Consider the following 15,242-nt stretch of genomic DNA (forward strand, 5'->3'; position numbering starts at 1 on the left):
TCTGGACCAATATGCCCTACCTAAATCAGTCTGTGAAGTCTACCTGGTCAATCCACCTCCCAAAGCAGATATGTAGCATCGGTACTTGTATCTTTTCTTGGGCTGTTTCCAGATAGAATTCAGGGTGATGGAAGATTGTAAAATCTTGTTGGGGCCTGGGTATATTTTATTGAAGGATGATTTCTTACTCTACCAATAGCTGTTAAGCTCTCCTGAGAAGCTATTAGGCTCTCAGTTTACATACTGAGAATACTCTACTTGGAGTTGAGAAACACATCATTATACTCTATCACCTACCATCTGTCACAGCCCATAGTTAGTGACTTCCAGGACAGGCTGAAATGCAGGTGTGTTTGAATCTTGCCTCTTTTTAAACTTTAATCTATATTTATTATATAATAGTTGGGTTTTTCATTTGCCTCACCACCAAGGTAATAGGCATTGGAACATTTTTAGTACTAAAGCTTTTTTTTGGCGTTAACTACCTAGTTGAGGCATTTATGCTCTCTGATTTCTGGGATTCAAAGTTAATTCTTAAGAAAATTATGTTTTCTGTAAGATCTGTATACTGGATCCTATTCCACCCATTAGCTACCTAAGTGGATTTATGCCCCTAAGTGTGATCTATTCCACTCTTCTTAAGTTCCTAAAAACTATAAACATATCTTCTTTTGTAATACACCATTATTTTAGCTTTCAGATTGTCACACAAAACATCAAGGAAGAGGACTTATCCATCTTTTACATTAAGTATTATTCAGGAACCTCAGCAAATAGTAATAGGGTAACACTTAGGCATCTAATTTCAGTTAGATACCTAAGATGTGGAGTACGATCTGGCCTTAGGTCTTTTGTATTTGGTTTGTTCTTAATTTTGTGCAGCATAGTTCTAAAAACATAATTAATTTTTTGTATGCAAATTGCATTAAAAGAGGTGCAAAGTCTGCCTTCAGTTATACCTGACTAACTTCTCTCGCCTTATAACTCTGGGCTATTTTTTCCCCAAAATGCTCAGCTCTAAGCACCTAATGAAAGTCCGGGCCTCATTTAAAAACTCAATACCCAGTGTGCATAAGTGTCTGAGAATTCTGTCATTTTTGGTGCCTGAGATGGTAATGACCTATTTTCAAAATAGAACTTTGATTCTAGGTGCTGAGCAGTTTTGAAATGCCTGGCCAGTGACTCTTGCAGAATGGAGTCTTATTTTCCATTGTAAAAAAGAACATAATAGAGGGACATGTGTGTGTGTATGTGTGAGACAGAAAGAGAATCATCATAGAATGGACTGGTTTAAATAGATCTTATACAACATTGCCAACACCTCATATTCAACACTTCTAAGTTAGGGTTGTTTCAACAATCATTAAACATCTGTGTTCTTTTTATTTGATTTCTGTTTTTTGAACCTTTGACATTTTTGTTTTCAAGCTTTTCTTTGCAACTGTAAGGGCTCAGAGCTTACTAGAAATAAAATATACATCATATATTCAATGAAAACTGAGTCTCTCACATAATTAGATGACTCCAGCAACTAGTATATTCAGAAACACCTGCTATTGCAAGTGTTGCAATAAAATAACATGAGTTGGCAACACTTCTTATAGGATGTGTGTAAATTGTTTTGCTGATAGAAAATTTGTAAGAAGTATGGAGAGACTTTTTTTCCCCACGCCGTGGTTTAAGAAAGAAAATAATAGAGCAGATACTTCTGTAAATTGCTTCATGCCTGAAGTCATTTTGCATTACCATCTCTTAAATGCAATTGTAGAATGTTAATTTTGTCAAAATAGTCTGTCTCTTTTATGTGTTTAGGTATTTACATTTTATACTTTACAACTCTAAAGAGGGAATGAAATGAAAAGAGAAGGGCATGCTCTGATGATTTTGTGAGAAATAATGGATGCATTTACATGAGATGTTTACTGTGCAGTAAATTAATTAGCTGCACACTAAAAAGCATGTGTCTACACATGCACCCCCTATTAGGCTGAAGGAAAATAATTTACTCCACAGCAGGATAGTACTTGTAATTACGGGAGTAAAAAACTCCACAGCAGCACACATGTAGGTGCTGTCCCAGCTGGCTGGGACACAAGGGTGCTTCAGTGCTGCCTGCTGGCTAGCCTCACACTGAAGCACCATCATGCCCCAGCCAGCCCCTCTGTAGCACTTTGAGCTGGGGGAGCAGCCCCAGGCTGGCAGGCTGACACCTTGGGCCCCCTGCCAGACAGGGCTGCTTTGACCTGGCTCACCATGCTGCGATCCTGGGCGCACGTATAAATGAGTGTCTGGGAGCAATAAACTTTGGTGCAATGTGCACCAGAGTTTATTGCATCACATTAATATGGACATGTAGACACACCCAGTGAGTCACAACTTTAAGCCAATGGACACCAGCCATTTCTGGAACAGTGAGACTATATTAATTTATGCCAGTTTAGGATCTGGCTCCTTATCTGTTTCTCCTGGCTTATATTGTTTTCTGGCTTAAATTATTGCATTATAGTTTGATGTTTAGTAACAAAGGGAATCTTCTGTGCTAGTGGTATGACAAGGATAAAGAGAACTCAGAGTTACATCCAGGTTCAAGTAATGTACTAGAGCCAAATAAAGTTAATACTCTGGTTAGGCTAGAATAATGCCTCACTGCTCTGAAAATAAGCTGTGCATAGGCACAGAGTGGTTTTCTGGTCTTTGAATACGCATTCAAATTACTGAGGAGAAAGGCTGCCCCAGAAATTTGCACACACACATGCTAAAGCCCTGATCCCTTAAACACTTATTACATGTGCCTAACTTTGCTCCAATAAGGAGTCCCACTAAGGTCAATGTGAGTGAATAATATCATACATATACATAAATGTTTGTAAAACCTGGGCACAAATTTGTGCACCTTTGAAATGCTACATTGATTAAATAAAGAAAGTTACTCTGCTGAACACGATTTGAGTAACAACAATCACTTCAACACCTGATTTAAATCCGGTCCTTGAGCATTTGTTTAACTTAAAAGTTTTTTGGGTAACCCCATTGACTCTAGTGGAATAACTCAAGTAAATAAAGTTAAGCACACGCTTAAATGTTTTGCTGCATCAGAGCCATATGGTATCTCAAAGGGGTTTTCCTGGCTCATAGCTCCTGCAATGACAGCCTGCAGCCTGCTATTTTGAGGTCCAAATACTTTTTAAAAAAAAGCATATGAAAATGTTGCAAATGTATTTGCGCATGACCAGGGCAGTGGGATTTACACCTTATCCTGGGCCTTTTTGTTTGCTTTTCAGTTGCTGCGATCATGGCTGTGGGTGGGCTTCTTCCCTGCGTGCTGTTGCCTATCCGAGCCTAATATGGTCAGTGTTCTCACCCACTCTGGCTCCTGTTTGGTGTCATACCTCCATGTTTTCTGTCCAAAGTCTGCCTTTTTCTTCCTTTCTTGTATTGGCCTGGAATCGCTTTCTCGTCTGACCTCTGCACCCAACTTGTCTATCTCAACAACTGAAAATAGCATTTTCTGAAGCAGAGTATTTCTCCAAAAGTGCAGGGTCCCAGTGGAAAATCTGACATATTATTCCATGATGGATTGACCCAGACAACATACCAGAAATGTCATATGTCATAGTATAACCAAACATCATGAAACTTGCATGCTGGACACTGCATCAAATCCTGCTTCCTGTCACTGAGCAGGGGGAGGGGGATTATTGTCCAAAAGAAAGGTGCAAAGGTCACTGAATTTTTGGCACGTAGCATGCATATCAGTGAAGTGAATTGTATGTTGTTGTCTCTAATGACATGCCACTAATAATGATGATGTGCTCCAGCTAGAAAGACAATATTGGACATGCCTTTCATTGAACCGAGAGCTGGATGTCTGTGCCACATGCTGTAAAATTCTGACGCTGCCCTTCTCTGAGTTGCATAATCAGTTTTCTTTCTTATATGTTCTTGCATGCTTTCTAACTAATAAAGTGAGGGGTGGTTTTAATTTGTATTGACTTGTTTGGGTTAGACTTGGATCACTGTGCAGGAGACATGGTCTCTGAGCAGCTGAAGGCTGTGCGGGCAGAGAGCTCCCTGTTAGCTGAGCTTGCATGGGGACTCAAAATAACACTCAAAGCCTATGTCTCCATGAGCTGTGTTCCCACTTGCCACTGCTGCTTGTTCCCAGTAAATGCCTGTGTACGTGTGCTCTGGTGTGTGGCACGTTGCCCTAGGTGGGTTAGGGGAGGCTGGGGGCAGCACCTGGGCTGGCGCCAGCAGCCTTACGCGGGGTCCTGGGGGCTGCCAGGGACTGCAGCTGTGGCAATCTGGCAGCACGGAGCCTGGCTGGCAGCCAGAACATGGCTCTGACTTGCCAGACTCTGGTTTCCAGTGACGCGCTCTGTCGCCTTGTGTGCTACCCCATTTTTTTAAAGTGCAGGGGGTTTTTTACATGAGGATTTCCCAATGTCACCACCACCTGCCATCCCCTTTGTTGTAAATTAGCAGTGCTGGGAATGTCAGTATGTGTCATGTGTTATGTGCAGCACTACAGACGGGTCTGCAGCGCTGCATACTGCACATCTGCACTTGTCTGGCTGCGTCCAAGAAGTGTGTCTTTGAGACTGCAGGATATAAATAACTGGAACAGAGAATTAAGATGCCCAGTTTTTGTTTATGTTTGGCCTCACCCTGTAGACCTTTAAATATAGCTATGGAAGATCTGTAAAGCTGTCCTAACCAAGGCCCCTAACCAAAGAGAGCTAAGTCATACCGTCGCTTTCTGTGGTGAAAAACACAATGCATGTGTCCCTGGGCAAGTTGTGCCTGTGTTTGTCCCAGAACAAAAGTATAATGCGATTGGCATGTACACACATCACCCTTCTAATAATAGTGGTTGAATGCCCCAGTTTTTCTGCCATTGATTCAGTGATGCAATCCTAGGATAACCCTTCAGGCATACTTTGCAATGTCCCAGAATAAACTGCTAGTACTTATTACCCTATGAACCTTTTTAGAATTTATCTTGAGACAATGGAGATGGACACTTGAACAATTGCACTTCATTTCAGGATTAAATGGTCCATCTCAAGATAAAAGTCTTTTTGTAGCCTATGTGGAATATAGCAGTTGCCAACCTAAATTAGACCCATGAGCCATCTAGTCCCATGTCCTTTCTCTGACAGTTGCCTGAAACTTCTGCCTGAGAGGCAGATTTAAAAAACCTTGTGGAAGCAATTCTTGACTAAACTGTTTCCTAACTATGGGAAAACTTCTTAAGCCCCAGTAATCAAGGATTGACTTAGGCCTTGTGACAAGAGGGTTTTTACAGCCTTTTCAAACCACTGGGATTTTTATATTTAGAGGGGTGTTATACTTGTTATGTATTCCTTTCAAAGCCTGTTATTCTTGTTTGTGGCAATACAATCTGTATATCTGAAAAAAGAACTAAGTCTGTTCTGTTTACAAGAAACAGAAAGCATCTGTAATTTTATCCTTCTGAAATGTGCTGTTGCCAATTTTCAGGATTTTTTCTTGAAAATTTTTCTCTTTTTTTCTTTTCTTAAAGCCCCAGCCCTTAGAGCCATGTGATTATATAATAATCTCTGCTTTCATTTACAGTGCAAAGCTTGCTGATGGGAATCCAAAAAGCATGAGAGCAGAAGGATTTTAAAAAAGCAAAAAACAAAACTTGGAATGTTTGGGGGTTTTGTATTTTGTTTTTTTAAAGCTAAACTCATGATTTTTGGTGACCTGAATCATGATTGCTGAATATGTTGGATTGGCAGTACTAAACTAGACAGCTCAACCTGCAGTATTTAGCTGCCAAAATGTTTTCTTGTACATTTTGTAATGATTATCAAAATAAAGACTCATGATAGTTCTGTTGCCTTTTAGGACCAACATACCAGAAACATAGATGTTGCAACTTAGTGTCATATACCCTGAATTCTTCATCGGGGCATAAAATAAAGGGGTTGGCAATAATGGAAAACTAAGCATGCCTGTTTAAGTACGCCTAACATGCTGAGGGCTAGGAAAAGAGAATGCTTACAATCATTTTAATTTACCAAAGCACATGAGTGTACAGCGAAAAAAAAAAGTACAAGACTTCTTTCTCAACGGAGAAGGGAGAACAGCTTACGGCTTTGAAACTTGTTTTCTCTAAATCATCCTCAGGTTTACAGCCTCCCTATAGAGAGGAGAGTGTAGTAGGAAGCTGCTGTTCTTGAATACAGAAGATGGCAGAAGTGCTTCAAAGTATAGATGCTTTTGAGTGTGTTACAGGAAAGAAAGACAGGCTCTTTAAAGAGATTTAGAGATCACTTTAGAGGCAGCTTCCTGCAAGGAGGAGGAGGAATCTGTTTCTTGTTTAAATTATCTTTAATTGTTCTTTCCATGATTTAGGAAGGCAGAGGACTAGTGAGAGCAAGAATAAACGTTAAAATACCACTCCAGTATTTTCAATATTTTCCTTATAAGACTTCCAGGTTCTTCTGAGGTCAAATATAGGAGAGGATAGTAGAGAATGGGACAGTTGATGTGGGAAAGCTGCTGAGAAAGAGTGAGTTTGCAGTGGTGAGCAGCTGTGTGCATCTCTGGGACAATTGCTGTTATTTTCATTGAAGTTTGCAAATGATTCTAGGCTGATTCAGTAAAAAGGTGAGGAAACCTGCCCCTTGCTTAAGACAACTATTCTCTTTAAGGATGTTTTATCTGCTCTTTCAACGAATAAAGCCAAAGTCAAATTTCTTAGTCCTACAATCAAACCACCTCCTAGACAAACTAGGACAAATTTCCTCTTCTGACCTAAGTATCTCAGCTAACGTACTTTTAAAAAAGCATGAGGAGGAGCTTTTTAAATAAACCTAATGGGCCAGATTCTGACTGGGGATGTGCCACACCAGCGTATATCAGCTGAGGATTTGGCCAAGTATAAGAAAACAACTCAGGGAGTATGCAATTCAAACAGTGAAGTGTTTGCTAGGGTAACTAGCCACTGGGTAAAGATGCTTATGGGGCTGCTATAAAGATGGGCATATATCTGCCACATCCTCTCAAATGAGTTTTGGGGGCTTTTCCCCTACCTTCATATTCAGCTGCCCCGTTGCTGAGAATGGCAGCAACTTGAACCACACTGTCCTGGCTAATGAAGCCTCATGCACCCTTAAAAGCGATGAGTTGGACAGAAAATGGTTATAATGAGGCCCTGATTCAACAAAGCATTTAAATAGCCTTTTAACCATAAGTAGTGGAGGGACCCACTCTTGTTCAGCTGTGGGCTGAAATATTAGGGAAACGGGTAGATTTCAGCAAGGATTTAGTGCACCTCTTTAAATGTTTGCTGTTGAGGACTTAGGCCCACATGCTTTATACAAGGCCATAGACCCCCAGATCCAGTTCTGTGGACAGCATTGAGAGACTGTCCATTGACTTCAGTTAGGTTTGGATCATGCCCATAGTGCCCACAATGTCAAGGCCAGGATGAGCAGACTTCCTTCCATGATTTGTTCACCATATGCCTTTTTGGTTGGATGAAGCCATGTGCTTTATCACTGATAGTACCAACAATACATGGCAAGGTGAAGATCAACATGAGCTTGTGGGACATTGTAAAGCAGAAGGGCAGGGGTCAAGTGGCCCTGTCCATCCAAGAAGGGCAAGCCTTTGTCATTCATTTCTTGACATCTGGATCATGTTTCTCTTCTGTCCCTTGTCAAGTGAGTTAGGTTATAATAGGTAGCATGCATTCATGGTCAAACTCACTTGTCCCCGGTAGGATTTTTTCACCAATCCATTTTTATATTTTATAAACCTGCATAGGGACCATTTTACAGCTGCACTTTTCATAATCTGCTCTGTAAATATTTTACAAGCTGCTTGGTAAATCTGCAACTCAATTTTATATCACACATGATGCCATAAGAATATTTAAAATATGAATTCATTTCTCTCATATTTGTATTGGAAAACACTGAAATTTGAGTTTTATTTTTTTAATGTGATGGGACCTACAGATATGGTCTTATGCTGGGGGTAGGAGGCAGGTGAGTGGGGTCTGTGGCTTCAGTATAAAGAATCTGGTCTGGATCCTTCACAAGTGTAAATCAGCATAAATTCAGGAGCTTTAGTAAGTTACATCCACTGAGTATGTAGCCCAGTTCACTATAAGCAATACAGAGAAGTTATACAAAATCAATATTTTCTACAGTGCTCATTAAACTGTGAGGATGAATGTCCACCAGGCAGCTTTGTTTTACAGCTTTTTCCATAAGCGTTAGAATTATATGTGCCTGTTAAACTCGGTTATACCATAAAATAACACTTTTTTTTCATTTAAAAGTCTTTTAAAACAGAACATTTGGATATTTTACCTGTCAGTAATAACACATATCTGGGAAAAAATCAGTCATATTGAGTAAGCCATGTCATATGACAAATTATATCTAAATTTAAATTATATACATTCACACACACAGACACACACAGATACATATACACACACACACGCACACACAAACATATATATATAGATATTTAATTTAAGGTTGGGAAGGGCATAAGAAAAGAAAAAAAGAGAAACAGTTTGCCTCTGATTTTGTCAGACTGGTTAAACGTCCAGAAGAGAAGAGGTACATTTTAAGCCCAAAGGGGCATATTTATTGCCTGTATCTCTAAGATTGTGCAGTTGTAAAATACAGAAGATAATAATGGACAGGTTTCCTCAAATGCTTTGTTAGTGATGCTGAACCAGTGCTTGAGAACCAGTCTCTGGCAGCTGCAGTTTTACTTGGTGCATCTTGTTGAACCATGTTTTAATGGTGCAATGGAGGGTTCCAGAACCTGATTTTATATGCTAATGTGACATGCTGCTGTATATGTTATAGAGCTCTAGAGATGGCTACCATCAAAAATGACTCATTCATATTGGCCCTTTGAATCTGTCTGTAGGTAGTAAAATGTTAATCACTTTGAATTAAGGTATTCTTGGATCACTGTGTATATGTGACTGAAGATTCCATTTATTGAGTTCTAGAGGAGGTATCTGTACACAATTAAATCTTCATGAGAATAATTTAGTAAGGAAGCTAATGTTAGGAAAGACTATTTACAGATGATGTACTTCAAGTTTGAAAAAGGGATAAGAATGTTTGCTTTAAAAGGTAAACAGAAGAAGTTTGCCAACATACATTGGATGGAAGTAGGACTCACTGAAAATTTTCTGTAGATTTTTTTAATGGACAATTGGGACTTGGCTTAAACACATAATTTCAAGGAAGGTGTCTATTTTACTTTAAAATATTCTGACCCCAAACAACAATCCTAGAAAATTAAAATATTTCATTTTGGGTAGTTTTCAGGTTTTGGTTTCCAGAAAATGTGCAGTTAGGAATCAGTGATTTGAGTGATTGGTTTTCCCTGAAAAGTTTACACTTTCTGTGTTGGCTGGAAGTAAAGAGCCTTTTAGCCAGTTCTACCTGGTATCTTCATGCATCAAAATCTCTTTAAAGCCAGGCATTTGCTCACTGACTGAAGATGTCCATGGAAGGAATGCAAGAGTCTTTTAGTTTCCCTATTGAACAAAAGCCTACACTTGAAAATTGAATGTTGCTAGTTGAACAGAGGTCAGCACCACTGTGCTAGCCAAACAGTTTTGATTTAAGGACCACTAAAGTTTTGCCTCATGTCTACCCTCATGTAATATTATATTTGCATTGCCTTCTGAGTATCTCTCTCTCAGCGTTTGGCACTGCTCCCTGAAACAGTGGATTCTGGAAGATTTCCAAAGGACTTTTAGGATACCATGGGGAGAGCAGCAGAACTGTTGAGGACAAAGTCAAAGTCTCATAATTCTCCAACAGAATCTCTAGTTATACACCTCTGCACTGAATAAATGAAGAATGGGTGTGGTATATATCGAATATTAACACGGAATACTTACAATTCTTGAATCCCAAGAAAAATACAAATTATTGATTGTGAATAACTTTTGAAAGATGCCAAATAAATCTTGGATTAGCGTGGACATATATATATTGAGTTTGTGGAGATATATAAATTGAGATATTGAGTCTGCTGGAGCACAGAAAGAAACATGCTTCAGCAGACTCTGGCATCACATGTATTAGCATCTCTGCGCTGAAAAATGGCAGTGGGGTGCTTTGAACTAAAGCTCATTCAGTGAAGTTTAGTTCAAAGCATCCACCACCATTTTTCAGCCCCGGGAACACTGACACACGTGACGCTCAGAAACTTTTAATTAAAAGTGCCCCCCCCCCCCATCTCCCAGAGAATAGGTAAAAATGCCCAAAGAGTTCAGCTCATAGTCACTATCAGCATAGCCATAGCACCAAGAAGGAAAGCTTCTGTGCCATCCTAGAGATGCCACTACCCTAGGCACACATAGCCAGGGCTGCTCCTCCCACCTAGCTAATTCCACACATTATGTGGGGCATAGGTATAGTGAGCCCCTGTCCCCAGCAGTGCCTCCTGGTATTACTAATAACAACAGATTTAGCATGCTAGGTTAGTATACCCTCCTGTGTAGACTCCATGCCATATGTGTTGGCACTGGATTTATGACCTAGATACCTTATGCCAGGCGGACCCAAACCCTCAGAATGACCACAAATTCTTCTATTTGATAACAGGCAAATGTTATTGATACACAATGGGCACATCTACATCAGACGCTTACTGCGCATTAGCCTAATAACACTGCACAGTAGTGTGTCATAGCAAAAACTGTGCTAACAGCATACTGCACACTTATTAGGCTAATGCTCAGTAAGCATCACTAAATAACTGCACCAGCACTACTGCGCAGTAACTTTAGGCACTGCACATTTAATTAGTGCTTTACATACTAAACTAAATGCACAGTATCTAAGGTGCATTAATGAATGTATAGATGTGCCCAGTGATAGCAGATAAGAGTAATACAGGCAAAACAAACAAAATAACCCCCACATTCTACTTATCTAATAGTTCCAGGGTTCACAGAGGAAAGGTACACCTGGCTAGTATGCGAGCTTCACTCTGTAGTTCTTTCTTGAATGTCAGCAGTCTTGGAGGTCAAAGGCTGAGGCCCACTCTTCCCAGTGGGGTGGGTGAGATGGGTTGGTGGCACACCCTCTGTCTATGATGACCTCAGGATCCCCCCCCTCCAGGACCTTTTGCTGCTCTGAAATCTCTGTGAAATCTCTCCTTTTGTAATCTTTCTCTCCTGATGACTCTTCATTTCTGGGTACCGTTGATTGGTTTCCCTGTAGTCATCATGCTGTCCACATTCTGTCCTGTCAGCATAATTCCTTGTTTCCCAAACCCACCACATGCACACATATCCATTTAGTCATTTACTGATGTCTTTAATTTGGGTATGCCCGGCCTCCTAATTTGGTCCATCTACCAAAACTGGAAATCCCAGGTGCTTTGCAGGTGGTCACTGTGACCAAATCCCAATGCTGAAGAGTCCCTTTTCTTTGTTATGGGTTTTCAGGGAACACTGTAATACATGTCTTTAATTTCCCAGGATGTGTATGCCCACTTGTCGGTTGGTCTCAGACACAGTGTCTGCCTTAAAGGCTGTGAAACTTTGTCAGAAACAGGCTTTTAGAAACCAATTAACCCTTGCTGTTCCCCTGGACCATTGTTCTAATGCATATCTACTCTATCTACAAGCCTATTCCTAAAACAAACCCTCTAACCTCTAAATGTCATTTTCTAGCAATCAACGGGTTTTATATTTCTCTGAGGGCCTCCCGCCTTGTTACCAGTTTCCCATCTATGCCCAGTGCTGGCTGCTCTCTATTATGTTACCATTCCTTGGCAAGGATGGCATTGTTATTTACCAGTGATTGATTGAGTCACTTCCTAGCCTCCTCACTTTTTGCTCCCTCCTACCATACTGTCTCTTACCAACATTTCACCCTCAACTTTGCATTGTTTCTTTTTTTCATTCCCCGTATGTTTGTTTCTATGATCTTTTCAACCTTCTTCCTTCATGCATCTATCCTTCTCCCAGCTTTCTTGTCCTTCTTTCCCTTAGTGTTTTATCCTGTGGCTTGGAACTTTCAGTCTTCTATCTCTCTAGTATTACTGGCTGTGGTGGCCTACAATAACCATAATCACCACTTTACATCTCCTCCTATCTTGCTCATTCTCCTTTCATTTTATCACATCTTTACCTATCCATTCCAGATGAGGTTTTATGTTATCTTTCCATCTTGGCCTTGCTGTACCTTGAGGTCTGATACCCTCCACCTCAATTTCCAGAATTTGCCAAAATTATTCCCACTTTGATGTGGTGGAGTGGCTTGCATATCTTTGTAATGCTGAGCTCTATGTCAGTAGTAGTGTGGCCTAACTACCAGCAGGACCTCAAATGCTGAACAGGTTGAAGGGTAGAGATCAGATTAAGAGGAATACCTTGGTCCTTCAGGTTCAGTGTTGGGCATGAGCCAAAAACCTCATTTCAGGGTAAAAAAGTTAATGTTATGAAACCAAAACTAAAGCAGTGGATCTTGCAGTCATGCAGACCATAATTCACTTTACTTGAATTATGCATGGAGAAGGTGGCGGTGTCACATGAAGCTACCTGTTTGCTAGGTTTCCAACTATGATTCTTGTTAATTAAACAAACTCTCTTCCTTGCTGTAAATTATGCTAGAGGTATTGTGCCACATTTCATGTATTGGTAGTACCAGGAGAAGTCTTTGTATTTCTCAGTGTAAAATGGCTCTTTATTGAGAAGACTATTTTCAGAATCACTACATCCATGTTAATATATAGGGTCAGATTCTATTCCACCAATTATTAGGGGTGTAAGTCGACTTAGGCGCCCTATAATTGTATTGCACCCTGCTTGCATTCCTGGAAAGCAGCTTTTGCGGAAGGAGTTAGGTTTTCTTTCTCCTTGTTGCTTTTTTGTGACTCAGTTTTAAGGGTCAAATGGCAATGTGTTACAAAAATAGATATGTTAATGGATTTTCAGGGATTTGAACAGGGTAGAATAGCATCACACAGAGGCTCCAAAGTCCATTTAGATGACTAATAGGTGGAATGGGATCTGGCCTAGACTACAAGCAAGTAGAGACACATAGATCCAATTGCAGGATGAGCTCAGTAGCTTATTAATAACAAAGCTTGGCGAGGGGAAAAGAGCACTCTCCAAATACATGCATAACACTTGGGCCCTGATCCCACTAGCTATTCTGCATGAACAAACCCCTGTGTCGGTGTGCTGCCCTACTAATCACCACTCAGTGAGGGGCTGCCCATGTGTGTCAGCTTGCAGGCCCACAGCCTGGGTAGCCACATAAGCTTAGAGCAGTGGTTGTAAGCTGGGGTGCTTCGGGAACCTACCAGGGATGCCATACCACTGCCACAGGATGAAATTGCACCTCACACCCTGGTTTTCAGGAGGCCCAACTGAGGAGGAGCTACAACAGAGGCTGTGTGTCTGAAAGAATGACATTATACAGGTGGGTGCACTGCTTCTCCTCTAGCTGCTTCTTACGTCTTAACATGAGCTGAATCCAGGAGACCTAATGCAGAAGCAAATGGTGCACCTGCCTGTAGAATGCAATGCAATCAGACACACTGCCTCTGTTGCAGCTGCTCCTCAGTTGGGCCTCCTGAAAACTAAGGTACATAGGGCAATTTCACCCTGCAGTGGCAGTAGCCTGGAGATGGATGCTGCTGTCAGCAGGTAGAACTGCCCCATGTGCTTTTGTGTTAAGAAGACATGTTGGAACCAGACTGGAAAGAGCTGCAGCAGAAAGACTACAGTGGCTTCCTTAATATAATGCAGGCATTCTTGCTGTGGCCATTTGTCAGTTGGGTTATACCATGCATCTTGAAAACAGCTGCAGACAGAGTAATTCCACCTGTCTTGCTTGTCTCTCTTTCTGGGAGACGCTGTGAAGGGTTGGATCAGAAAGGCCTGAAGCAAGAGCACACGTTCCTGTCACAGCCACTTCCCAATCTGGTTTTGCAGGAGGTATGCAATGCAAATCCACCTGGCCATGGCAGTGGTGGGAGTGGAGCGAGTATAATAGAACTCTGAGGATCTAATCAATTAATAACTAATTAATTATTGACAATACCATTATGTTCATTTTTAATATTCATAATATATTTATAATAATTTTTAAAATTGGATGCTGTAACACTTTGCAGAGTTGTAGGGGGAGGGGGAGACCTTGAGCCTAAAAAGGTTGAGAACCACTGGCTTAGAATGATAATGCCACTTAGAGAGCCAGGGAGAGAAAACTGAGTGAACTTAAGTGATGAAAGCTTGCAAAAAAGCACCCAAGTTCTAATTTCCCCCTCCTTTGCTGCTGGAGAGGTGAACAACTAGCAACAGGGGAGTGTAAGAAGGCCAGGGCCCATGTGTAAAGACAGGAGCTGCCAGAAATTACAGTGAAATCTTGGAATGCCTGGAAAATCCATGAAAGTTGCATGTTCTGAGGAAGATCACATTCACTTTTCTGTTCCCTCCATTTGCAAGTCTATAACTTGGCACCTGATCTCTCATCAAGTGTTGAAATCTGAAAAATATATGCAATTACTAATTGTTATCCCCTCCAATTCTTTCATCTTTCCCCTGTCCCTTTTAATAATAAAAGCAAAGTTAACAATATTATTGAATGAGATTTTTCATCTAAGGGTTGAGGAGCACAAATCCAATGGAAATTCAGTGAGGCTGATGCCCCTCCAGCCCTCAGGCATGTCTGAAAATCTCTTCAAATCAAAAGGAAAAGACAGTGTGATTATTTGGATGAACAAAAGCCAAAACAGTATAGCTCTGATTAATTAACTCCTTGTATGGCTGTTTTGGGTTCTTGCACTTCATGTAACTGAATTTAATTAAAAGATTCCTGATATATGACTGACCAGATTGTATTTTGTTCTAGGCGGTGTGGATATAGCAAAGCTAAACAAGATCCAGAAGAGGAAAAGATGCACTTCCATAATGGCCACAGTGAGTGAAAATTAAAGTAATAAGGATACACACACACGCATGCATAGATATATACACATATAGTCATTTGTGGCTTTGCACAGTGCTTAACTTTATGCATGTAACTAGTTTCATTTTGTCAATGGGATTATTTCTATGTGCATAGTGAAGTATGTAGATCAGTTGAGCTCTGATTTGATTCTGTTTCAGTAATATTTCAATAACTGTATTTCCTTCCTCTGTATAGAGACTTCTGCTATGTGACACCCATCATTTTTAGCACCGAGCACTTTAGCCCCAA

General features: G+C 40.6%; 1 protein-coding gene across 16 annotated transcripts in view; it reads left to right on the forward strand.

Moving 5' to 3' along the window:
• Positions 1–15,242, forward strand: part of EPHA5 (EPH receptor A5) — a 365,570-nt gene that overhangs the window by 276,636 nt on the left and 73,692 nt on the right. For 12 of the 16 annotated variants that reach the window (XM_059722183.1, XM_059722189.1, XM_059722186.1 and 9 more), the window contains 2 exons: positions 3,282–3,347; positions 14,895–14,962. In XM_059722183.1, coding sequence (XP_059578166.1) covers positions 3,282–3,347; positions 14,895–14,962 — 134 coding nt within the window. The remainder of the gene's footprint in view (positions 1–3,281; positions 3,348–14,894; positions 14,963–15,242) is intronic. The other 4 variants (XM_059722192.1, XM_059722191.1, XM_059722196.1 and 1 more) reach the window with 1 other exon arrangement.

Source organism: Alligator mississippiensis, chromosome 2, assembly GCF_030867095.1.
Source record: "Alligator mississippiensis isolate rAllMis1 chromosome 2, rAllMis1, whole genome shotgun sequence".
Lineage (NCBI taxonomy): Eukaryota > Metazoa > Chordata > Crocodylia > Alligatoridae > Alligator > Alligator mississippiensis.